Here is a 27,827-nt window from a genome sequence, read left to right as displayed (position 1 = left end):
TTTTGGGAATTGCATCAGCAGTACCACTGGCTGGAGCACTAGTGGTTGTTAATATACAATTCAAATCATTTTTGGATCTTTTCAACACCAATTCTTGTTTGACATTTACTAATACCTTATTAAAATCCTCAAATACACCCATTAACAGTTCTAATGGCAAACAAGTACTAAACTTGCCACTTTTATGGAACTCTTTTAAATTCGTGTCAGAATCAAATGCCACATTTGACAATTTAGTTGTTTTATTGTAAGAGCTCAATATTTTCATAAGACTAGAAATTCCTGGGTTTCTTACAATGTCTATTTCTTTACCTGCGACTTCATATCTAATTTCATCAAATAAGAATGCAAATGCATTATTTATAAAATGACCTTTATCATGATTTTCAATTTCTCCCTTAATATACAGATAACTCCTACATGGGAGAGTTAGCAAATCTTGATTATTAATACATATTCGAATTTCATCAGAATTATTTATTGCTAAAGTGTTATGGGGAACATAGGAGTGATTTGTAATTTTAACCACACTATCGTCGAATTGGGATTTCCCTGTAACGTCTAGAAAATCTTCCATTTTTATTAATAGAAAATTTTAACTTTAGTCCTATTGATCGTAGGAACCTAGCATTTTGTATACTTATAGATAAATTCTTATAAATTCTCATATCTTTTTTATATGACAAGTAATTGTAGTTTCTTCTCCATTAAAGTCAATTGCCTTGTCATGCTGATCGGCAAATGTAATACTGACAACATCTAAACTTCTCTTATTTACAGGAAAATATATAATATTTCTTGGAACTTCAATAATTTTGTAGCCAGGAGGAGCTTCTGGATAAAAGCTATGTATGGTGTGTGATTTGTTTCCATTTAAATAGGACCCGTTTGCAATATTACATTTTACTCTAATCACATTTACATTATTAATGTTTATTTTATTTGTAGATTCAAACTGTACACCAGGAGTAGAAACACCTTTAAATCCCAATAAAACAGACCCTAAACATGGTTTTGTAAAATCAAACACGTGGCTAGAAAGTAATGTCGCTTTCATAGTTTTATTATTAGCTGTAAGGAAAAAGTCTGGGATTTGCTTTTGAATTTCCTTTGCAAGCTCAACCACCTCATATGTTCCTTCATAAATTTCTATTGTAACTGGAGCTTTGTGGTCATAATAGAAAACATCATCACCTTCTCCAATGGTTAATTTGTTGCCTTTAAGTTTATTTAATTTTGGAATAAGCCCTTTGAATAAAAGTTTGACTTTAGTATTAATTAATGCTTCTCCATTTTTATGTATTATAACTTTAAGTTTACCATCTAATAACTGGTTTAAATCATCAACTAAGATCTCTCCCTTTGGTAATGTTTTTTTCTCTACTTTGTAATATGTTAAAGTATTTAGAGGTTTTTTCACATTAAATATAGAATTATAACTTTGAAAATCAACTAATCCAATTACATAATCGTCATTTAATTCTATGGGAGGAAAGAACACTGACTTTAGCTCTGGCTCTGTACCCGAAAATGTTATTGTAAATGAATCCATTTTTATAAACAAAAATTTTTTATGAATGATAAACATAAAATTCCACAAATAGAACTATTTAAATCTTGTATTTGATCGGTTGTATAGAATATTTTATGTCCCTCAAAATATTTAATTACTTCTTTTGGAGGTTGGATTCCAAATGGGTCAAAATAAATTACAATATCTTTATTTTTACGATATGCTGTCCAATGTGTGCCAGATGAACTGTCTAAATTAACTATTCCGCACTCTTTTACTTTTGGTGTTAGATTTTTTAGCTCGTTTTTTAGGTACACCCCCCGGAAGTGAGGCACGTCTTTTGCGGCCTCTAACAGCTGGTAGTTGTCCATCTTTTTTATTAAATTTTAATCCCATTCCCATTTTTGCTTTTGCCTTCATCAAATTTGTCACCGCATAAGCTGCAGCTCTTTCAGCAAGATTTGCGTCATTCGCCGTTACTCTAGTCCAAGCTAAGTCTGCTAATCTCATGTCTGCTTTGTTCCGAGCAGCGGTATCGGGATTATTCATGTAGAATATGTCATGCTCTTTACAATAAGAGTCTAACTTATTTTTTGGAGGTACATTTTTGGCTAGATTTTGACGTATATTCGTTCCAGGTCCACAGTACCGATATGATGGTATGTGAAGTGGAAATGGAAGATTATTTATAAGAGTATTCAATAGCCCTCGACCCCTGTAAGGCTTTAAGAATAAACCTTTGCCTTTTTTACATGTTTTCTTATTATCATTTTTCACCATTTTTATTATATAAAAAATGTCTTTTATTCAACAAAAACATAAATTTAAAATAGTACATACTAAGGAAAATATACCAAAGAAGTTGGGTCTATTTCCTACCAATATTCGATGTGTTATTTGTGGTCCAAGTGGAAGTGGGAAGACGGTTGTAATTTACAATTTAATTGTAAGAAAGGAAGGATTAAAATTTACAAACTTATATTTAATATCTAAATCTTTAGAACAAGAAAAATATAAAAAAATAATTGAAATATTTAGTTTGTGTGACGAAGTGAAATTACACACGTGTACTGACTGTGAAATCACACCAAATGATGTAAAATCACAGTCAGTTGTTGTATTTGATGACATAAATAGTCAAAATATTACACAATTTTTTTCAATGGGTCGACATAAAAATATTAACTGTTTTTACTTGTGTCAATCTTACAGCAAAGTACACAAACATTTACGTGATAATGTAAATTTCCTAATATTATTTAAACAAGATGATTTAAATTTAAAACATGTATATAACAATCATGTTGGTAATGACTTTTCATTTAACCAATTTAGAAATCTCTGCCACCAATGCTGGGATAAAACTAAATATGGCTTTTTTGTAATAGACAAAGAAAGGTCAAAGAATAATGGCAAATATAGATTTATGTTTGATCAATTTTATAGTGACCAAGCGCAAGCGTATTGATGCCATCTTCTAGAATAAACCTCTTGTCATCGTCAAATGATAGTACTTTCTTGTTCATGGTTAAGGTTTGAAGATGATGATTTGTAGATTTAATTCTTGTCACATTCTCATAGTAATCTTGCCCAGTTGCAAGACAGTTCAAATAATGTTGATGTCTAAGGAGATGTTTAACTGTAGCACCATCAGCTCCTTTAGCTTTCTTCACCTCTAAAGCTTGCTTGTCTTCTTCATATAACCATTTTAGAGGAATATAAGAATATAACTTTGGTCTTAAACCACAATATTCATACATAATATGACCATCTAATTCGTCTTTGAACTTGCCTGTGACTTTTTTATTTTTATCAGAGTATAAGAAATGGTCTTTACTATATCCAGAGGTATCAAAATAGTGCAAGTCACTTTCTATTTCCTTGTAAAAGTCCTCTGTAACTATAGAATACATTAAAGAATCTGTATCAGTCATAAGAAATCTTTTGTTCTTAAATTTTGACATATAATTATAGTGGAAATCATACATTATTACTTTACTAATATCCAAAATGGTCATTCCCAAATATATCGGCTTATTAAACTTTACAACTAATTTATTTAAATGTATAGCATGTAAATTGTTATCGAACTTTTTGCTACAGTCAAACCTTGGATTAGTGACATATTTTGTTAATAGTGACTCATCCTTGAGATATATATCACGAAACTTGCGTTGGTTCATAATTGTTCGACCAAAGAGACTATTATTTAACAATTTGTAAAAGTCTTTTTCAAAATCATTTTTAGCACATTTGCGTTTTTCAATATTAAAATTAATATAGGGTGCAAGCCATTTTGATTGTCTAAATTTTAAAATTCTATAGTATTTTGTAGCAACCAAACCTAATTCCTCATATTTTTGTAATGCTTTATAATGTAAAATATATTTAGTTTTGTCATTTAAATTAGATATTAATTTGCCATTCATTTTCTCAGGTGCTAATGGATAGTCATTATGTAAATCATGTAAGCTTTTATCGTATTTTAAATCAACTTCTAAGATATATCCAAACTCATCATTTTGATTGTTTTTGTAGTCTATCTCATTCGTCCAACGAAATCCATCCACGGGTAGTGTCTCACACATAGCTGTGGAGTATAGCGAGTTACAATCTAAATATATTAAATACACACTTTCTTGATTGGGATCATAATGTTTGCCCATATATCTATTATTGGCTTTAGCGTAACGTGTAGAAATCATACTGACTCCTCCTCTGATTGCACTTTCTATGAACAAATGCATGTCAATATCTTGAAATAATTGTAATTTTATACCAGTCATTCTAAGACAAGCTTCCCATGTTAGTCCTGGAAGTGAATACATATGTACGGGGTCAAGTTTGTAATCCTTTAAACACAGGTCTCTAAATGTCTCAAACACATCAGCCAGTAGCAATACATCTGTTTTAAGATATAAATCATGATATTCTTGTAAATTATGTATATTAAAATGGGTCCAGACATTTTTAGCATGTTCATATTCGATGGGAGAGATATGTTCTTTAGTTAAAGTACTGTAAAATTTTTCAATTGGAGGTAGAGACTCTGCAAACTTATCTGGTCCTGTCATATATTCATAGGGAAATACGCCTTTGCGTTGTAGTAGTGGATTGTCTATGAATCTAAATGTATTTAAATTGGAAGCTAATTTGTATAATGGAAGGGACAGAAAGTTATAGGAATCTAAAAATACTAAATCATCAACAGAGAATGAAATGTACTTTTCCATATCTTTGGCTATGCAATTTAATTTACGATTAAACTTTCCCAAGTGTTGCATAATTAAATGTCCATCGTAATTTTTTAAGTTATGAAAGAATACTGGTATTTTCTTTGTTACTTTATAGTTTAAATTGCAATCATTGTGGGCAGCTCCACGGTATTGGCCATTTGAATGACAATGTTCCCGTACCCTATCAAAATATAGAGGCTTTTCACAAATATGACAATGTGTTGAGTTTTGGAAAGATGCCTCTTGCTCAGGAGTCATTACAAGGGGGATATATATTGCCATTTGATTTTTAATGAAGTCATAAGTCTCAAACAACCTTTCGAAAAACACATCCATAACATTTTCGCCACTATATAACTCTTCAGAAATAATCTTAGAATCTTTTACTACGACAAATGCAAATCCAGATGGAGTATGGTTGTTAGAGTTTATAAAGCACTCAAAATCAGCATAAATTACAAATGGGGCTTTAAGTTGATATTTATAATTTTTAAATTGTAATGTATCTTGTTTAGACATTTCCACTCGTTGGACATCAAAGTTTTTACAATATGTTATATGACACTCCAATTTATCTTTGGTGTAAAAATGTTGTAAACAAAACTTGCAAAAATGCTTTTTACTGTTATCTTTTGTTGACCGTAGCATTAACCTATTAAAATCACGAATTAAACAGTAATGTGATTTACGACCTTGTTGTAATAATAATAGATCTATATGAGTGTTACTATTCAGTTTGGTTCTTCTTAATGGATATATAAATTTTTGGTCTTCAACTCCAAATACATTAACACTTATATTATTCTTTCTTTCAAATTGATCTATGTCAGATATTTTTACGGGATATTTTATATTTGTCATGTTCAACTTACCTACGTAGGGTGCATAGTTAGAGACTCTATTAGCATGTTTAGCATTCCTTGGATGTAAAGCTGCTAAAATTGACCAAAGGAAGCATTTATTATCAACATTCTTTATATTTAAAACTGCTTTTGTCAATTTAATACTTTTTGGTGTGGGAATGTATGACTTTGGAGTTAGGGGCTTATACTTGTAAACGTGCAACTGCCAATATTTAGTATGGTCATAAATCCATCCACTGCCTTCGGCTTGATATTTGTGTATGGAAGCGTCAATCTTTAAAAGGGCATTTTCAATTTGAGGCTTTAAATCTCTCTTCTCAATGGTTAAGGTAGTAAGGCTTCTAAAATCTGCAATACATTCTTTCTCATTAACTAATTTTCCATTTTGATCTATTGTATATTTTAAAAATTTGATTCTCCTTACTAAAGTCCATTTTATTGGTAGAGGACAAGACTGAAGAGTACTTTTAAGTTCAGTTTTAATCGATTCACCAACAAATTTAATCATTGTATATGGACATTTGTTACAAGAATTTACATGTCTTTTAAAATGACCAACAACATTTCTTTTACAGAAATTACAAGTCTTATGAGTTTGTAATATATGAGATTTTAGAGCCATGTTATTATCACAGATTATATCACAAACTTTGCACAGTTTCACCTTCATTTTATGTATTACCTTGTAGTGGCGAATCAGGTTGCTTTTTTTGGAGAGCGATGCAAAACAATGTTGACATGTAGTCTTCATTTTTATATATGTAATTAAAAAATAGGTTGGAATCTTCTATATAGTAGAAATTACATTTTGACAATTTCAATTAATGAGAAATAATAATTTGAATTAGAATTTTATATTTTAATATTCAAAACAATTTTATACAATAAGATTTAGCAATTGTAATTTTCTAAATCAAAACTAAATCCAAAAACTTAAATAAAAAATACTTTTTAGCAATTCAGATTGCTGAGTCTACATATATACAGAGTGAGTGTTACCTATTTTAAAGGAGACTTGACAAAATTATATAGTGAATATAATTCGGCTAAGTTTTTAAATAATAACTTGTGCACACTTTTGACTCAAAGTCCCCCGGTGCATGAAGTTTGGCTAAGTTTTTAAATAATAACTTGTACACACTTTTAACTCAAAGTCCCCCGGTGCATGAAGTTTGGCTAAGTTTTTAAATAATAACTTGTGCACACTTTTGACTCAAAGTCCCCCCCCGTGAGTGAATTTGGCTAAGTTTTTAAATAATAACTTGTACACACTTTTAACTCAAAGTCCCCCGTTGCATGAAGTTTGGCTAAGTTTTTAAATAATAACTTGTGCACAATTTTGACTCACTTAAAAATAGTAATAACAAAATAAGTTATTTTTTTGGATAGAGAAGCAGCACACAGTTGACATGTAACTAAAAAACAAAGTTAGCATCTTCTATATGATGGAAATTACATTTTAGACAATTTCAATTAATGGGAAATAATAATTTAAATCAGAATTTTAAATTTTAATATTCAAAACAATTTCATACAATAAAATTTGGCAATTGCAATTTTTTAAATCAAAACTAAATCCAAAATCTTAAGTAAAAATACTTTTTAGCAATTCAGAATGCTGAGTCTACATATATACAGAGTGAGTGTTAGTTATAGAGAAGACTATGTTACCTATGTTAAAAGGAACTCGACAAAATTATATAGTGAGTATAATTCGGCTAAGTTTTTAAATAATAACTTGTGCAAACTTTTGACTCAAAGTCATGAGTGAATTTGGCTAAGTTTTTTAAAATAGACTTATATACATTTTAAGTTCCTTAGTGACTGTTCAAAATACTCTAAGTGTTTAAAAATAGACTTATATACATTTTTTACAAGTTCCTTAGTGACTCAATTCGGCTAAGTTTTGAAAAATGGACTCGGGAAATTAGCTACACTCCTAAGTTAAAAGAAATACAGAGTAGGCCTATGAGTACAAGCATCAATTACGTCACCAATTGATCCCATGACCCGACACGCGACAACATATTACAATAGTCTAGCTTAGATGTCAAAGACTTACCAAAACAAGAAGATCCAGGTGGAAGAGTTAGTGATGATTCCGTAGAATGCCCCCCTTATATACCACAAAATTGTCTAAATTAATTTAGAACTTAACAATGGAAATTGAACAAACTGAAATTGAACAATTGAATAATTGAGGTCAATCAATCAAACATATTTGGTAATTGTCTAAACCTGCCCCAGACAGACTGGCGCCAGACAGACAGAGAATGTTGACAATTGGTTTTGATTGGGGTCATTAGGTTACACTCACAGTCATTCATTTGAGTCAGGCATAGTTTACACATAGCCATAAGCGTGCCAGAGTTCGCGCACAAACCTCACATGATTTTGAAAATATACATGGGAATGGATGTGGATTTGAAATTTTAATGGAGTTTGAACATTTATATAGGCTTGTATTGGACGAGATCCAGGTCTTTAAAAAAGTGGCCATAAAAAGCTCACCATTTCCAGACGTGATTTTTAGTATTAACAAAAGTAGAAAATTTATATAGGGGTGTATAGGTCGAGAGCTGGGTCTTTAAAAAAAGTGGCCAAAAAAAGCTCTTCCATTTTTTTCTCATTTTTCCCCTATAAAAAGTGCCCTAAAAGTGCCTCTAAAACGCCGAAAGTGGGGTCATATTCTGGTATTATATCTACTGTTCTCTGAACAACTCTTTTGAAGTTACCTTTCGAAAACAATGTTTTACTTCCAGAATCCGTACAGTTCGTGAACATCCATTATACATTCAACGTTAATCTATTCGCGAATACCACACGGTACACATGGCTCGTCAAACACGTCTGGGTATATTTATCCCAGATGTACGTGTACAGAAAGGTTCCGCCGTTGTCACATCGCAGTTGTCCAATTACTTGACGGGGCCCCCATGTTTGCCATAAGTCACAGGCCCCAGAATGTTTATTGGCCGATATTAATGTAGGGGCGTCGTTCTCCGTGACAGAAGTGACCTACATGCAGTGTGAGTCACTCCCCCGTCGCAGCGGACCTGCACACTCATTGATCTTGCGGTGAATAAATATGGCGAAGCGAACTATGGCTGTTCAATAAGATGTAGAGAAACAGTGTAAGGGACAGTAATATGACGAATTTAAAACGTTGACTTAAGAATAATGCAAAAAATAGACTTCTGAAGCGTGATTTTTATTTGCTATGAGGGGCTACGTTTTGATTGTGTTGATGTACATTTTCCCCTCCTTAGTTTACATTTCACAGCATGGTTTTCGCTTTTGGTTAAAATATCGAAGGGCATAGATAGGAAATAGTCTTTGGATAGATAATTTTACTTAGTGAACGTACATACTCAATGACAATGCATAACAACTTGGTTTTATTTTTTGATTTATAGTTTGTAAAATAGTTTATTAATTTATCGTTTACAAAATAAATGTTGTTGGAAATACTGTATAACTGTTGTCAATCTGTTGAAATAACATTTTCTAACTTGAACATGATGTAAGAAGTGCAATGTTTTCTTTAATTAATTTTTTTCTCCAAAAGAGGTAATTTCTTCAACTATGTACTATTTGGCAATCTCACCATCATAGAAGGAAAAGAAGAACTTCAAAGTAAAAAATAAACGTAATTTATGGACAAGCGAATAGTAATACATGGCACACATAAGGCGACAGTGCCAGGCGGGACAAAAAGTCATTACATTAATATATGGCCCATCGCGCTACTGTTGGCGTTGGAAAAAAGGAGAATCGCTTATGTGGAATTGCCTTTTGACCAGCGAACCCTTTATGTTTTAGCTTGTAATCAAGCAACAATCGGGCGGTACCCTAAACCCATGTTACTTGTAGTTGCCTTCAAGTTGTAACAATACTTCAATATCATAATATCATCTTTGATCTCGAAGAGGGGAGGGGGGGGGGGAGCGTGTAGTATTTTGTGTGCAGTCGTCAGGTTGACACACTTTTTGTCGGAGTTATTAGACTCGAAAGTTGCTCAGTTGATTGGAGATCTGGAGGATAAGGGAGTAAATGTTATTTTAGGCAGTAATAATATTAATTTTGTAAAACTCTATGAGTAATCTATGTAAAATAAATTTTGGAAGACTGTTTATATCTTTAATTCATTCCTTAATCAAACCATAACATTGCCGACAAAACTTTAGAACACTTTTCCTTATTGACTTATTCTTGATATTAAACGCAACGCCATGTTAAAATCGTCATAAGATAAAGAAGTGCATTGTATTAGTGTTTAAAAGATAGTTCTCACTATTATACACCTCTAACGCAGTTAGCGTTTCATATTAAAATTCAATGCGAGAAGGAACTTTCACTTTCACCCCTAGAACAAGATGACGGCATGCGCACTCTAAATAAGTTTATATGGAGTCCCTTGCTTTGGGAGTCTCAATTCGTTTTTTTTTTATTTTGCACTCCAGCTACCAAGACGTTTATTTCGCGGTAACGTCTTCATAATGATAATCACTCGCATACTGATAACACTCTCGTGAGGTCACGAGTTCTATTCCAGGCGGGGGAGAGTGACGACCACTCCGCCGAGCTAATTAAAATTGTTGACGGTAAAAACAAGCGAATTAGTCCATGTCCAAAGTGGTACACTGCAGCCAACGCCGCATCTTAGTGACAGCGCTTTTATCTTCTTTTAGCCTCTCCCAGGCTTGAAATTGTCTTGTTTCACGTCCGCTGACGCCCGGACAACGCAGGGAAATGTGCGAGACAATGTAGCGACTACACGTTCTTAAACGGTCTGTGTGTTGGGTGTCGAATTTTATATTGTGCATCTTGAATTTTGGGATTTGATGCATATTAGCAGAGAGGTATGGTAAATTGAAATTCAATGGTTGGAATATGGTTTTATTTGTTCTCAATATATCCGATAATCTAAAAAGATATTTACTTAATTGCTGAAAGAAATTTTTTTATCAAACACTAAGTAATAATAAGATCTGTAACATCCTGAAAAATCATAATGAAAAAGCAAGAGCTCTTTGGTTCCTCAAAAATCCTTCTTGAGGATATGAGGATGTCACTATTCATTGTGATTTGGTGTTCAAGAAATTAGCATGGCAAACTATAGGGTTGTAGTTGTGCTGGATTGTTGAATCAGCAAGCTTTGTTTTTTTCAAAACGAGTAAAAATTACTCAATTTTGATCAATTGTGCATCTGTAAAATGGTTATGAAAGTCCTTCACTCTGGGGAGCAACAAGCTACCGTAGTTGGAAAAAACCCTGTCGTTCGCTCTCTACCACAAACTCCTCGATTTCGACCGCCTGTTATAGCAGTTAGTTGGGATTCAATTAATTGCTCTCTCTCTCTCTCTCTCTCTCTCTCTCTCTCTCTCTCTCTCTCTCTCTCTCTCTCTCTCTCACTCTCTCGTTAGAGAACAAATCGTTGAAGCACGGTGGACACAAACTTAAATTGCTCGATTTCGACCGGCATTTACATTAGTTGGTTTTAATTCCCCTACCTCCACCATCTGTGATGCACACTTTTCTGGAAACAAAGTTAAATCGCTCGATTTCGACCGCTGGGATCAGCAAGGCGTGGACAGCTAACTGGACACAATACTCTCGACAGCCCGTATTTCTCCCCTCGGAGATTTTTCGGCCAATTTCGTGTCGTGGTGACAATTAATGTGGGCGGAGGCGTGATATACCGTCCGGTTATTTCTGTACTCTGGAGAGCGGTGTTTGACCCACTACTGGAACTCGGAGGATCGTCACGGATGATTGTGTGTAATCGCAGGCGCCACCTCGGAAATGTGAGATATCTTAGCAGTTTACGTGTTTACACAAGGGGCTCGACGTTTGTGCTGCCATCAGACTGCGACTGTGCAACTTTGTGAAGTACCAAACGGCACTCTACCCATCCCCACACATGAGATTGATAGTGAACTCTTCTCATACGTATCGCCTCAGTTTCTGGTGTTCTGTATGAGAGGGCCTATTAAAGAGGTGATTTAAGCTACTTAAGGGATTACAATACTATAGGCTTTTCTATAGGCGCCCTCTCACTTGAGGGGGGGGCACCCCCTCTAATTATCATATAAAAGTGTAGGCCTAAGTTGGGATTTTTTTTGTATTTGAAGGCATGAGTTGGGATTTTAGGAGATTAGAAACTGTCGTTTAACTTACGACTTCAAGGTTTATTTTCAAACCAAGCATACATCTAACCTTATGTAGGAAACTAATAATTTTAGGTAAACAAGTGTTCATATGTTAAGTAAAACTATAGTTCGTTACTTAACGTATATGTAGTAGGCCTACACAGAAGTAATTCAATGCTTTTTAGGGAAATTTCTTTCTGAGCTGCGCCTGGATAGCCGTATCCACTGAGTGTTGATCAAAAATAGATTTTTTAAGAGGCTGTAAAATTAAGGCACTTCACACTCAAAAATTTAGATTGATAGTGTAATTAATAATGTAGGAACCTTCATTTTTTGTTATTTGTGTATGTCAGATACATATATTTAAAAACTTATTAACTAGTTGGGTCGGGAAATCAGAGTAATATAGTTGAGAAATCCGCGTAAAATAGCTGGGAAAATCAAAGTGTCTCCCCCAATATTTGTTTCGTGTGACACCCCTGTTTCCCATGTTGGATGCAAGTGGCAACTCAAGCTCAAAGGATTCACGACTCACTCTACCTTGCGTTGCGTTCTCCACGACAAGCCCTATACAACGTTGCATGTGTTGAGGCGGTAGAGTTATCGTCAATTGTCGAGCGGACCCAACGTTTCATAAACCCGCCGCCGCGATGATTAACGGGACACATTATTCTACCGGTACACGTGGAGACCTTGGTTTATCTGTTGGCAGTGCTGCTCCCGGCGTCAGCGGACCGTGGCCCTCCAACAACATTTTTGTTCATGTTAAATTGGCCCCCCAACCTGTATCACCACCCACCGCGACTCCCGTTGACACGTACGTGATTTATCGGTGCAGTTGGTACTCCACACTCCGGCAACTTTATATGAGACTGGGTGAAGGTCAATGGGAGAAGGAAAGGTCAAGAGAAATTTAATAAATTCATTGTCGAATTCATTGTGTTGAAGTGATGTACAAGTCATTTTAGTGAATTTCCCATATCGGGAATAAGTGTTTACCGTACGTATTCTGGTAAGGCATAGGCCCGGGACTGATTTACTGTACATTTTTGTTTGGATGTCCCCAGAGACTAAAAACACCATCAGTTCATAACATATGTGTGGGTGTGCCAGTTAGCATGAGAACCAGGTGAAAATAATCCGATTTCGATTAAATTTAGTACAAACTAGTAAACCTACTTTATTAGAACGTGTTTGCGAACCAGCAAGATCGGAGAATGGGGTTTCATTGGGACTATTTTGGGATAAAAGTTGTCTCATTTTTGGTCCTCAAAACATAAAATTTTCCAATTCCTCTCCAAACCGCTTTGAAGAGCTTAAAAAACAAATGATTTAGTATATTGAAGTTTTGTACGGTTACTGGTTGCGGAGACTATTATTGTATTTCTGTGATAGTTCATGACAGGGAATTGTAAATTTGTACGGTATTAAATCTTATTTTAGGGTCCCTTAACACTGTTTTTTTTTATTTTGTTTCCTATTATTATTGGCAGTTGACTGGCAGTTGACATTTTTATTTGTTAGAAAGGGAACGGCACAATCTTCATAGTCTTGTCTACTATTAAACGCCCTTGTAATCATTAATTGATATCCCAATGATAATTTACATCTTGGTCCAGAATCAACTTCCGCTACATACACAATCATGTTTCTACCGCTGAATTTTGTGAGCGATTTGAAATGTTATTTGGCAACCGCTTTTCTAAAGGAGCATTTTTTGTTGGTACAACTTGACACTAGTTTAAAAACAATTCCCATAAAATCAAAGAATCAAGGTTTTCAATTCTTATGACCGTCTCATATACGTCTTAAATTCCACAATAATCAGATAACGTTATGATTGGTTCCCCAATGGGATTCCACGACTGTTTCCCCTCAGCTTCGCGTTTAAAACTACCAGCACACAAAGTACTTGATACGTTGCGATTTATTTATCGTACAGTTGGTTGCAGTTTTACAGCCGATGACCGGGTTAGCGGCGTGCGGTTGGTGCGGCTGGTGCAACTGCAGCTATCTGCATAAATCCTCGGACGGTTCACTGTGTTTACAATCCCCGCAGCCGCTCCGTGCTCCACATTACACCAATAGTGTTCTGGCTGATGGACCGTCCTCTTGTACTAACATATTGTGTTTACTCGTGCAACTTCACAATGTAAGGTGTGTTTTGTAAACAGCTGTTACGTCGGTGCGTTCTGTAGGTGTTTAATGTTCTGAATGTTGGATATAGAGGGAATGTTTGAATGTAGGGGTCGATTGGTTTAGCATTAGGATACAACGTACTCACGTTGAAAATATTTTGTAGTTATCAGATTTACCCGGCTTTTGTACAGTTTTTGTTTTTATAAGGTGACGCAGCACACAGCAGTTAAGGTCAACGAGGCTTGACACAGAAAAAAAAAGTTGGACCATATATAAAAAGTAAAACAGGTCGGCAGCAATATTTAACAGTAAAATATTGTATAAGCTGCTCCTCAAACGTAATTTTAGCCGCAACGGTTTCATTATATTAATGGAAAATAACACATTTATTATAAGACGTTTTCAGTGAGGTAATCAGCTTTTTGCCACCCAGAGTCAATAATAAATTTTAAAGTCTAAATTACGTATGGTAAAAAAATCAACCAGAAAAAATATAATGAGGGAATTGGCAATGTTTTACTAAAACTGATTATTCTACTCACTTTAACTTTTACCGCTTACTAGTATATTGCACACATCATGTAAAATTACTCCACTCTTCCTAAGAAAAATTACGTCGTGTATACGTAGCCTACTTTCAAATATCGAAACGGCATTTTAGGGATTTCCACTATGAATTCTCATCAGTTTAAATAAATGAGCTCTTATCGCTCACCCCTAGTTAAACAGTAAAATAACTACACACTTTTGTCTACTGTACTCAGTGTACTCTGTACGGTACTCGTCCAATACGAGGTTCACAGTTGTAGCAGGGTTGGCCGCAAGTATGCGCGGTCGTTGCCAACAGGGAGATCTACGAGCGGCTCAAATATTAAAAATGTTTCGGGATTTGAACCGCCTCCCCCTGCCACCTCGTCGCCGGTGTAGACTAAATATCAACACCGCCGGGAATGTGGATTTCCACGGCTGCTTTTAGAATTTAATCCGCAGTTTTAGTAAAATTTAACAGGCGGCAACGCTTTTGAAATGCAGGAAAAGAAGTTATATTGATTGTATTTGAATTCTGATTAAGTAGTATGTGAATTTTTCTAGTTCGATCTTCCTTATTGTATTGCTGTGTATCTTCACGGTAAGGAAGCGTTACATTTTTGGATTTTCAAGGATTCCACTACTTACATGATCTCAATTGGATCTTTACAGTATATGTAATATGTGCCCTACTATATAGTTTTTTTTCCTTTTTCGAAGAGAACCATTTCTATTGCTAAGTAATATTTCACCATAGACCTCCTGGTAAGACCTAGGTCTGGGACCGTTGTCTTTTATTGTGCTCTGGGAAGCCTAAAACACCGTTCAGGTTGTCATAGAAGTATATTAACTTGTGTCCGAAAGTACTAAATATTTTATAAAAATCCCCCGATTTTAATTGGATTCGATTAAAACTTTTTGATTAACAAGATTTTGCACGAGTTTGCCAACCAGTTCTATCCGACCACCGGATAGAAGGATTTAACTGAATTTCTACATTGAAATTGGATTTTTGAATATTTACATACAAAATATAACCATAGAATAACTTAGGGGAGTATGTTTTATCTATGATATAACTTACATAATATGATTCTATAATATAACTTTAGTATCGATTGTATAAAGTGTTTTTAAAACGTATATTTATACAATTTTGGATTTAATTAGTTTCATGAGAAGGTTAAACATTCAACTTAAAATACACGTTCCCGTTCCCCAACGTTGCAGCGAGTTTAGTACTAGTCAAATTAATTTTACCCGTCTTAATTGTAGGTGTAGTTGAAATCCGTTTTTTGTAATCTCTAAATACAAAAATTCAACCAAACAATTAGAAATGGTTTTAGTTTGCATGTTTTATGCACCAAGGCTGTTTCTCTTACATTGTTTCTGTTTCATTTTGCTACTAGAAAGACCGTTTTCCACCTTCTTAAATGGTAGCAACACTTAATGTTTAACAGCTGTACCTCGCGGAGTTTAAATCAAGGGACATCCGCGATACAAAGTTGGGAGTTTTCCTAATCCCTTGGCGATCCCTGTGTCAACAAGGTTACAAAGATCGCGCAAGTTCTGCCAAATCGCTTAATACTCTGCGAGGTGTTTTAAATCATCGCGCACACGTGGAGTGCGCCGGTTTTGGTCTAAATAACAGTTATTTATGTGCCACAGGTTCCCCAGCCTTTGTAGTGATGGTGGTTGGCACCGGGTTTTATGATAATGGTTGTTTTACTTTCTGCCCCTCGCGCGGTGAAGTATCTCCACTGTAGGCTAAGTGGGGAATATTAAATAAAGATGCTTGTCGTTCGTGGATTTGGAAAATGGTAGTATTTTTGTAAGATTGTGTGAGAGTGTAGTTAGACTTGTTTGTGGAAGATGTTTGTTTGGTGTATCGTTTGTGAGCATGTTTCGTCTTATTTGTGTAGTCTTAATCTTACATTTTACCACAAAAATGCATGATAATTACGAAACAGTTTTAACCTACGACGCATTAAGTTGCTATCGTGTAATTTAATTTTAATTTAAAATACGATTCGTGCTAGCCTTCAAATATGATCGGTGGTTCCATTCCCAGCGAGATCGTTAATTGATTTAGGTGCCATTTGTCATTGGGTTATTTATAATGCTATCTAGGTGAAAAAAGACTACGGTGTGTACAGTTACATAACAAAAAACTTAACGTTTGATTGGAAAGTAAACACAAAAGATTAAAATAAAACACAAATTTGATTTAAATGCGAGGTATGATTGTCGATGGAAATGCTTCAAATTTTTTTTTTATACCACGCACGTTTTGAAATATTAAAACCCCTCAAGTTTACTAAGAAAATTTTAGCAAGTGCACTATGCAGCCTGGCTTGTCATTTTGTTTGACGTGTTACCTTGACTCTATATTTCGGACGTTGTATTGAAGGCGTTCCCTCAATCAGGTCTATATGTATGATAGGTTAATTGAATCCTTAGTATAAGTTTAATCGTCCCCAAGTCACTTTATGGTTGTTGATATATCATTAGTCTATATTAAAAACTTGAAACTTAGTAAGGTGTTAGAAATGAAAACCAATGTTTTTATATACGGCCCCTAGGTTTTTCGTTGAATCATTTTAAGTTTCGGACGAACCCTGTTAACACCAGACTCCTCTGGCACGTTCTGGTGGCGCTGGGTGGCGCGGGAGGCTCGGGGGCGCCGACGCTGGCGACGCGCCAACCACGGGCGTCGCGACGAGGACCGCCGTCAGTCGGTGCGTGCACGTATGGCGACGCGGATGTGGTGATAGTGATGGGACCCCTAGAGTGGACAGCATGCCCGTCAGCACTGACTCTCGGCCGCACTGTACACATTGTCAAGGTAATGTACACAAAATATACAGCTTACAATACACTTCATGTACATGCCCGTCAGCACTGACTCTCGGCCGCACTGTACACATTGTCAAGGTAATGTACACAAAATATACAGCTTACAATATACTTCATGTACATGACCGTCAGCACTGACTCTCGGCCGCACTGTACACATTGTCAAGGTAATGTACACAAAATATACAGCTTACAATACACTTCATGTACATGACCGTCAGCACTGACTCTCGGCCGCACTGTACACATTGTCAAGGTAATGTACACAAAATATATAGCTTACAATACACTTCATGTACATGCCCGTCAGCATTGACTCTTGGCCGCACTGTACACATTGTCAAGGTAATTTACACATTGTCAAAGTATTGTACACATTGTCATAGTATTGTACACAAAGCCATAGTATTGTACATATAGATCCTCGTCTATGACTCAAGAAAAACAATTTTTGTGGCATTGAACATAGCTGGGTGTACACTACACACTTTACATATACATACATATCTTTGTACAGTTTACACTTCAAAGTAAGTGTGGAAGTCCGTCTAACACATCGTACACAACAGTCAACAAACGTTCTCATTAGCACTGACTGGACTGGAACACTTGTCTCTCTAAAGTTAGTTACTATAATACTGTTTTACCCATCAATGTTCAAACTGCTATATGTACCTACTAGAATTGACCTTAAAAGGTCTGACCTACGCGTTAAAACTTTGCTGTTTTACTCTAAAAATGCAGAAGATATTTACTCACGTGACATTTTATCAGTCAGCTGATGATAAAAAGTGGAAGCTGATTCGATTGTTTACATATAACTGTCATATTACAACTGGTTTATAAACATTGACTAAAATGCCCTGTGAGGGTTGGCTTATGAAGTAGTTTAAATCAATAAACACGCAAATCGTTTATCAATACATTCGTTTTACTGAAATTACAATTAATGAAACAAGAAAAAAAATGGAGATGCTGAAACTGTTAAATAATAATAATAATGATAACATTTTATCTTGTACTAAAAAAGAGTATAATTTTTTTGTAGTCTACATCAGGGCAAGTCCTCTCTCCTGGCAATCGAACACATATCTCAACTGTTGTCTGTTTATATTTATGTAAGATATAAAAAAAAACTGTAATTGTGTTGATCGAAAATCATTAGAAAATAACGTATTTGATCCCGAACAAATACAAAAAATGGACTGCGATGGTGTGAAGGATGCAACAATTGAACAATAGAGGACAAATGAAACATAAGTCTGTTGTCAGAACGTGCTCAAACCTGTGATTGTATGTTTTATACTTTCACCAATTGCCTCTCTCCACAACGTAGGTTTTGTAATTTTTATTCGCTTGTCAAGTAATTAATTCTGTTATTCATTTACACCTGATTGGTTTTAAAAGACTATGATTTTGTTAAGTCGTGTGCATTGTATACAGATTAGCTCCGTTTTCTTGTGGTAAATTTGTTTGTTTGTTGGTGACTACAGGTTGCATATTGTGATATGAACAAATGGCAGCTGAAAGCCGAAGTAATTATTCCGATAAATACGCCACTGATTTTAAAATACACTGGTACAATACGCCCGAGCCAGTCGTATTAGGTGGATTAAATATTGTACAATATAGTAGTTTACGCAACGATTGCGTTAAGTGAGTCTTTACGACACGAGTAGAAAATTTAAAGGCTCGTGCCTTAAAAACGTCTACGAGTGTCGTAAAGACTATTAACGCGAGTTGCGTACACTACTTTACCTACGATCGTTTTTTAATTACTATCAATCTGGATTTAATTACTAACAATCACTACTGATAACTTTTTAGAGAGGTTATGTTTTCGTGTATTGTCATTGCCACTGAAAGTGATGCAACGACTTGTATAATCACCTGATTTCCTGTAATTACGTGTTTGTTAAACTTCGTTAAATATTACATTGCTAGCAGCATTCTTACCATAAATAATATTGTATCAGGTACAATTCGGCAAATATTTCATTTATTTTTGGACTTCCACCAACTTAATTAAGAATACGCGAGTATCAACATGAACAAGTCGGATCAACAATTAAATTGGTCAACTGATCAGCTGATCAGCTAATTAGTTGACGTTCGAAGCATTACAATTTTAATTCTGTTCTCTCAATACTTGAACCTCATTGGTCCGTTACCTGTGTGGATATGAGAAAAACTATGCTGATATGAAATGAAACTATGCTGATATGAAAGTAAACAGCTGTAAAGTGAAACTTTTCAATTCTAAGAACTGGACTGAAATGGCTACTTTAAAAAACGGTCGTAGGTAAAAGATGTTTACAGCCGTTTGAAGAATAGTTTTACCGTATCCTATGAATGAATGCTGTCATTTTGATTTCTTCTAATACACAAGACAAATAACAAAACTAAACTGCAAATCGAATAAATTGTAAAATTAATTTTCAACACGATATAAAGAAAATACGTAGAAATTAGTTTTACCTTTTCCCATGTAAACCTAGGAGTGTAGATGACATCTATAGATTAATAGGCAACCATGTTTTAAAAACCTTTTTTCTCAGCTTGTGTGCATCGCATGGAAAATCTACGCATACTGTTAGAAAGATATTTGCCTGAAGATGTGCAAAATGCCTTTATAATTTAAAATAGGCTCGAAAAATAAGCACAACAATGAATTTAAAAAATGGGCCTTATGGGTTGCCAAGCTGGTGATGAAATAACAACGAAATATAAACAGAAAATCAAAACAAATTAAATAAATTCCAATCACATGTTTTATGTACACCGTGGGGTGAAAATAGAAAAGTTAGCACAATACATATTTTTGGTCGAGTTTTTGGCCACAGGTGACCTATAGTTCGTTTTAAAAGATACACTGGAGTAATGTAATTCTCAGATAACTGATAATATTAATAATATGAATAGCTGACACTACATATTTAAATGTAACATATCGCTTCAGCCTTTACACTACAGACTATGCAAGACTCGGTTATTTATGGTTACAAACGGCAGTCAATGTGTAAACTATGGATGTTTACAGGCGGTTAGCTCACAATCAAAGTCTGCAAATAGAACAAGGAAACCAGTGTAATTAGTCACCAGTGGTGTACATTCTTGGCTGTAATTGTAATTGCCGCTGTACAGCATCAGTACTAATTGAATGGCGCTTTGTATGTGCGGCTGAGTATGTGGCTGATTGTATTGGAGAATTCGGTTGGTGTTTTATTAAATATTTCACTGTTACCTAAAAAGCTTTTGTACAATAAAATGCTGTCAGACAGAAATAAAATATAGACACTCTTATTATATTATTCTGGAATAGTCTCCAATTTTTCATTGTTTACGTAGTGATAAAATGGGGACGTTAAGTAGATAAAATGCGTTAAAGTGCTAAAACAAGTACAAGTTAAGTATTTTTAAAGTAGCAGTTTCAGTTCAGTTGATAGAATTGAACAGTTTCACTTAACAGCATTCATAACAACTCATAGCTTTCATAACAGCATAGTTTTACTCACAACAACACGGGTAACGGACCAATGAGGTTCAAGGATTGAGAGAGAAGAAGTAAAATTTTAATGATTCGAACTAATCAGCTGTTCAGGCCAATTTATTTGTTGAGTGGTGTAATTAGTGTTTGGTTTCGTTGCATCACTGTCAATGGCAATGAGTGGTTACGAACGAAAACATAACCTCTCTTAGAAGTTATGAGTAGTGATTGTTGGTAATTAAAACACTGTCATAGGTAAAGTAGTGTACTCGCGTAAATAGTGTTAACGCAATCGTTGCGTAAACTACTATAAAACACAGGTAGACACTGTTTTATCAGTTGATGCTGCTAGGCTTTGTAAATAGTGATTGGTCTCTATGACAACGGTAGAAACATCTCAATGTTTACATAAAGTTTATTTATTTACATAAGCTATGTTTACAATTTAGCTACGACAGTTTTTTAACTAGCTGTTTCAGTTCGGTTCTTAAAATTGAAAAGAAAAATCACTTAACACGAGTAACGGGCCAATGAGGTTCAAGGAGTAGGACAAAGTCTTGAAAAGATTTGTAATTAAACTAATCAGCTGTTAAGACCAATTTGAATGTTAATGAGTGGTGCAATTTGTGTTTGGTGCAATGATTCGTTGCCTTAATTCTTAAAACCTTAATTCTTAATTTGCGTAAACTGCTTTAACATTTAGTTATTCACTTTTATCGTAATGGACAGTTGAACTAAAATAAGCGTTGGGCATAGTTTACGTATTTATAATGTGTATATTACGCAGGTGTTGTGAAAAACTAAAGATGGGTCGTGACCTGTGAGGGCTGCTTTCTTTTCATTTTAAGTGAAAACTTGTACATAAGTAACCCTGTTAAATTGCGTGTATACAATTCTGAAATATTTAGATTTAGGATTTTTATTTATTATTTCAGTTTAAGTTTTTATAAATTGTATACTGTACTATATTTTGTAATAATTTATTTATATCTTTTACAATATTAGTGTACTTTTTTTTAAAGAGAATACATACTGGACTCATTGTGACGTCATAAAATGCTTGAAGACTTCCTCACACATGGGATTGCAGTCTTGTAAGGAATGTTTTTCTATTTCCATGTATTTATATAGAGAAGGTGTTTTAGAATTATGACTAATGTTTTAATAACCAATATCCTTTGTGTAAGTTTTGAAATATTTATAACAATTTGAAAGATTTGTGAAGCACGGGTATAGCAGCTCGTGCAGTATTAAACCCACAATAATTCAGCTCAATTCTCTCGCATTGCAGAACATCGTCCAGGAATAGGCTGTGCCTATATTTCAGTTGAGTACTTGAAGGCGTTTCGACTAGGCAAAGTTCTGCAGTGGAGATAAGTTTAATTCCAAGTTCCCTCGCACTTTTAATTAGGTCGTGATTTATGTAGCAAACTCAACACTAATTGCCTTCTACCTGTTATTAACTGGGAGTTACCTTGAGTAAAAACTCCGGGGAAACAAGGGAATTTATATTGTTTAATTTTTTGTAATAGTTTTTGTTGTACAAGATGCGTTAGAGACATAGTCAATGTATTGTTTGGGGTTATAAGTATTTTTCTCTCAGATACAATTTTACTTTACCCCTGTCACTTTTTTTATAATTAATATGAAGAAATAATGTGTGTATGAATTACAATAACCTCATCAAACGTAAATTTTATTCATGTCTAATGTTGGTTATTTTTGTGTTTGACTTCAGGGCAATGACGAAGATACAGCTATTGATTTACGTTTGTGACTACAAAAAACTTAGGAATAATAACTTTTAATTAATTTTATCCTTTGGTATTCCATTGTTTTGGATTAATGGACGCTCAGCAAACGCTATCCACCCACGCTAAGGTATAGAAGTTTGCGAAGACTAAATAATTAATTCATTCCATTGTCTTTTAATGGAAGATGTCGATAATGGCTTGTGGGCGAAATTTTTTTTTCCTTTAGAGAAAAGGTAATTTTCCAATCTTAAGTAACTTTTTGATTATTTGGAAACGATTTTAATCAAAAGTTAACTTTTTGTGAAACTCGTTGTTATAATTAAATAGATAACCATTAAATGAGATATACAGAGTTCATTGTATGCTCGTTCATTTCTGACGTTTTAGCTTTTATTATTTGTTAAGTTGAATTTACTGATACTGTACTAGTGGAGTGGAGTACAATTTCTGGTGATTACCAAATAGATTATCCATAGTAACACGTTTTCCACGTCCATGTTTATCAACCTCTTATTTCAATGTTATGATGTAGCTAGTGTTCCTTACTTTTAAATTATAGCATTAGTATTGGTTTTTATAAATAAAGAAAATATCCACAAAGTTATTACATAGATTTGTTTTATCACATGACGATTTATGTTGTACACGCAACACCCAGTAGTATAGTAGTGCCCACTGTAGTACTATTTTGTTGTTGGTAAGAAAGCCACCAAGTATATATACAGGGTGATTTGTACTCAGTGTGACAAAAATTTTTTGATGTAAGTACAAAGTAAATGAAGTGTGATGATGCATATCAAATGTTCCAAGTCTCAAAATTAGCATCCCGAAAAATTATTTTATGTTTTTCAAAAATAACCATGTTTTTAAACTTAATACAGCGATTTCTCAATTACCTGTATATGGATTTGAGTAGATAATGTCTTTTTCGTGTTCTACATAAAATTTTGAACAAGAATAATACAAAATGACAGAGGATCAGTTGTAAAAACTCCATTGTAAATAGATTCAAAGATAAAAATTAAAATGTTTGATAAAAAGTTAAAAAACAATGGTCTATTGCATTTTTCACACCCTGTATACAAGAAAGTGTCGGAATATGTTAAAAACTGCGCCATTTTATAAGCTTTCCAACCATAACCTACGTTATTGAGGTTTAGATATTTTTTTGTTTGTAAGAGTGGTTTGAATACCAGAAAACAGGGAACTTTTTACTGTTTTTACTGTTCATGCTGAATCAAAAATACAACTTTTGCTTAATACATGCCGACTTTCTATGTTTTAAATGTTAAATACACCATGCTTTGCAGTCTTCAAACTATTAAAGCGTACATAAGCAGACATAAACCTCAATAGTGTAGCATATCGTTGGAAAGCTTATAAAATGGCGCAGTTTTTAACATATTCCGACACTTTCTTGTATACAGGGTGTGAAAAATGCAATAGACCATTCTTTTTAAAAATTTTATCAAACATCTTAATTTTTATCTTTGAATCTATTTACAATGGAGTTTATACGACTGATCCTCCGTAATTTTCTATTATTCTTGTTCAAAATTTAATGTAGAACACGAAAATGACATTATCTACTCAAATCCATGTACAGGTAATTGATAAATCGCTGTATTAAGTTTAAAAACATGGTTATTTTTGAAAAACATAAAACAATTTTTTGGGACGCTAATTTTGAGACTTGGAACATTTGATATGCATCATCACACTTCATTTACTTTGTACTTACACCAAAAAAATTTTGTCACACTGAGTACAAATCACCCTGTATATATTATTACATATTCATAACACGCACTACTCGATGATATTTTGATCTCTTCGAGGTATGAAACGCGTGCTTTCGGTGAAAATTAGACCGACAATAAATATAGTGTATTTTATCACCTCCGAATGAGTACGAGTAGAGTGACTATTTTAGAAAAGAAACCCTTTGCCCGTGTGATGAACTATATTTTTTCATATTGATTCTTTATTTTAAAGTCTAAGTTATAAAACGAATAGTATATTTCGTACTTAGGGCCGAAAACCATTTTTGGTCCGTGGTACGAACACTATTTTTCACCACACTACAGTACTACTATTCACAATAATAATAATGAAATCAGGATCAGGATGAAATCAGGAATAATTAAATGTTCAGGAATCAGCAAAAATAATATTAAACAGTTGCTAGGCAACGGTGAAAATAAAACAATTCTATTTCAATGCGATGGATACTGTTTGTGTAATTAATATGCAAGCGGACAGCTGATTTTGCGGCCCCGGGATGTAAAAACCTGCTCGGTCCCCAAATTACAATGGCAGCTGGCATGGCCAGCAAAACGTAACTTTCAGCCACCAATTAACATATTTAATACAGCCAAAAACATCATAGTGTGGTGAAAAATACTTTTCATGTAAAGATAACCTCTCAAAACGACGTTAAACTGGCTATCAATTTTGCTATAACAAACAAGCGCTGTTTAGTAAGTGATTAACGATTGTGTTATTGTACATAATCAATATTTCGAACTATAGTCAAAGATGCAAGAATAAGCTACCACCAATTAAATCAATTGGTAAATAATTTGGAAACATGTTATTGCTTATTGAAGTTTACAACAGCTGACTTTTACCCTCTAAGGACCGAAAGGGTTTTTACTCTCTAATGAGGATAAGAGCAACTTTGCGTGTATAAAAAACAGGTGTTTATGCTGCAGTATGACGAAAATCTCATTAACGTTCCTCCGATAAAACATTGCCGATCGATAAAACCGTACAAACATGGAAGATAAATTCACAGCTGGTCTGGGAGAATTCGGCTATTTACATAGCGCCATCGGGATAAACACGACTCAGCCACAATAAACATCCGGCCTTTGTTATTGTTAACACACATCTCACTACAATAGTGGAGGCTGTGTGAGATGTACTACCAGTTAACAAGGCCACCGTTAGATGATGTTCAGCACACTTTGGGGTTTAGGTGTTGTGTAGGAGTAAGTAGTTGGGGGTGTTCAAGACATATACAGTAATTGCTGTACCTACCTGCGAAAACGAGTTATTTTGGCAACCTTAACGAACCCTCAAGGATTTGCACCGTTTATGCCTGCTCCAAACGAAATGTCTTGGTACAAAATCTTATATTTCCATTTCAAAACTGAGCATTTGCTGCTATTTGGGACGGGAATTGTAGTTTGCAACACACTAAAATGGTTTCCCATGGAATTTTAAACGCAAAGCGAAATAAGTTATAATTGTCTACAAGTTCACAATTTTAATCACAATTTTAATTATGATTTCTTTCTATTCAAAAACTTTTTCGGTGGTACACATTTATGAACTCATTTTAGTTTTTACTTTTATTTGAGTACTAGGCCAGTCTGAATTTAATATAATTTTAACCCTAGTTTCAATCATAGAATATTAACCCCCTTCCCAAACCTACACTTGCCATTATTAACTTTACAATGAAAATTCATGGAGTATGAATTGACTTACCGTATTGAATTGCACTTTTACTGAATTCCAGCAAACAGATTGCATTTGATTCATCCTGAAGAAGGTTGTAATGTAAGTAGAAATAAAGCATCAAGGGGGGTGGGGCAATAGATGCTTCCACAGTTTAAAATTTTCAAAGTGGACAAAATTTCAAACGCATATCTGCTTATGTGTAGGTTAAAAATGTAGGACCCCTTAAAAAAGAACGTAAAAACCCCTGTTAAAAAAGTCTTTTTATTCTTAAAGTTTGAGATTTTTCCTTAAATTGAAAAATAATACATAATATGCCCTTACTACAAGCTGTCTTATAGAGTAGATCAAGAATATGATAGGAAATAAATTTGGCGTTGTTTCGTTTAGTAGTTAGGGTAATACGGCACTTAACGGCAAAGTTTTTTTTAAGTTTTGGCCCACCCTGCAAATATTTTTAATATTTGTTTTTACAGGAATACGTAAATTAAAACAACGAAAGTTCACATATTCTACTGTGTTATTCCAAGTAGTTTAGCTACTTTCTGTACAGCTCCAAACTCGAGTGTCTAAACTGTTTCCCGGACAGTAGTCCTACACCTTGTATCACAGATATGACGCAGGACTAATGCAAGTCACAATTAGTGCCGAGGAAGGGTCATTTGACGCACACAAAGGTGGCAGACGGCCCAAACACATATGACATCTCTTCATTATTATGACTGGGCTGTTGCACAATGTAGGCGGAGGCTGCCGATTAATAATAGGTAACAGTGGTCCATTTACGAAACTCTCTTTTCGTTACTATGTTGTGCTAAGCGTGAAGAGTTGGTCTCTGTGGTGTTGGAAGGATCCTTGATGCTTAGGCACGAAATGTGATATTATTTAATTCCATCTTTTTACTAACTCTCATAGAATAAATGAACCCCTTTCCCTTTGAAGCAATACTATTTTTAAGTTCTTAAGTACAAAATGTGCAGCAAAATTGGTGCCGTTACTGTATTCATCCAATTCGGTACTCATATATTATTACGCAGCTCTGCTGGTTTTCTTTCTCTGTACATTAATAATCTTTTAACTCTGTGAATACTTTAACGTAACCCAGCGTATCCATTGATCTGTTCTCTACAGCAGCTGTACAAGTGCATCAGGTTGACACCCGTATCATCAAGCTACTCAACTTATGCATTGTTACTTGCTCTCCCTATAGTAATATGGAGTATAGTACGTACTCGCCTTTGGCTCGCTGGGGGCTCCGCCCCCAGGCCCCCTTTTTTGGTTGGGGGTAAATGAGCCACGGGGGACAGGGCGCAAGACCTACAATCGGGCCAAATTTCAGACATCCAGTTAATCTACAAATGGGTAAACGTGATTTAGACTTACGCACCTGTAAGAATAACATTGGGGCGGGGGAGGATATAATATTAGGGAGGGGGGGTTGGAAATACGATAGGGGGATTAAACTTTAAGTAAACCAGAGTATATACAAAATATTAATAATGTTTGCAAAAAGAATTTACTTAGATTGGGAAAAGTAGCGAAAATTGGGGGTAAAATTTTGTAAGTACAAATGTGCCACAGGGGGACAGGGTGCAAATTTCAGGATTTTTAGCTAATCTAGAAATTGGTAAACGTGATTTAGACCGATGAATCTGTGGTGGCTATAGGATAGATATAAGTGGGATTTCGAGAGGGGGGGGACTTTTTAAATGGTCCTTATTATATTCATACCTTGGTGTTAGCTCTAATACAGTAAACTTTGTATAGTTTTAATAACCTTGTGCATACAGAAAAGGTAAAGAGTCTATTATTACCTCGTGAAACTGGTGAAACC

At 34.6% G+C, this 27,827-nt stretch overlaps 1 protein-coding gene across 3 annotated transcripts in view; it reads left to right on the top strand.

Annotated features, from left to right (window-relative positions):
* The window catches only part of LOC129002193 (myocardin-related transcription factor B-like), a 170,453-nt gene that overhangs the window by 37,355 nt on the left and 105,271 nt on the right, over positions 1-27,827 (top strand). For 2 of the 3 annotated variants that reach the window (XM_054429827.1, XM_054429826.1), the window contains exon 1: positions 17,159-17,276. The exons of the other annotated variant lie outside the window; for it this stretch is intronic. In XM_054429827.1, the coding sequence (XP_054285802.1) occupies positions 17,231-17,276 (46 nt within the window). In that variant the 5' untranslated portion in view covers positions 17,159-17,230. Of the gene's footprint in view, positions 1-17,158; positions 17,277-27,827 lie in introns of those variants that run through there. 3 annotated transcript variants of the gene reach the window in all.

This window comes from Macrosteles quadrilineatus, unplaced genomic scaffold, assembly GCF_028750875.1.
Source record: "Macrosteles quadrilineatus isolate MER2022 unplaced genomic scaffold, UCM_ALF_1.0 Scaffold_9__3_contigs__length_116548681, whole genome shotgun sequence".
Lineage (NCBI taxonomy): Eukaryota > Metazoa > Arthropoda > Insecta > Hemiptera > Cicadellidae > Macrosteles > Macrosteles quadrilineatus.
Note: the sequence above shows the minus strand (reverse complement) of the source record. Positions and strands in the feature narration are given on the sequence as shown.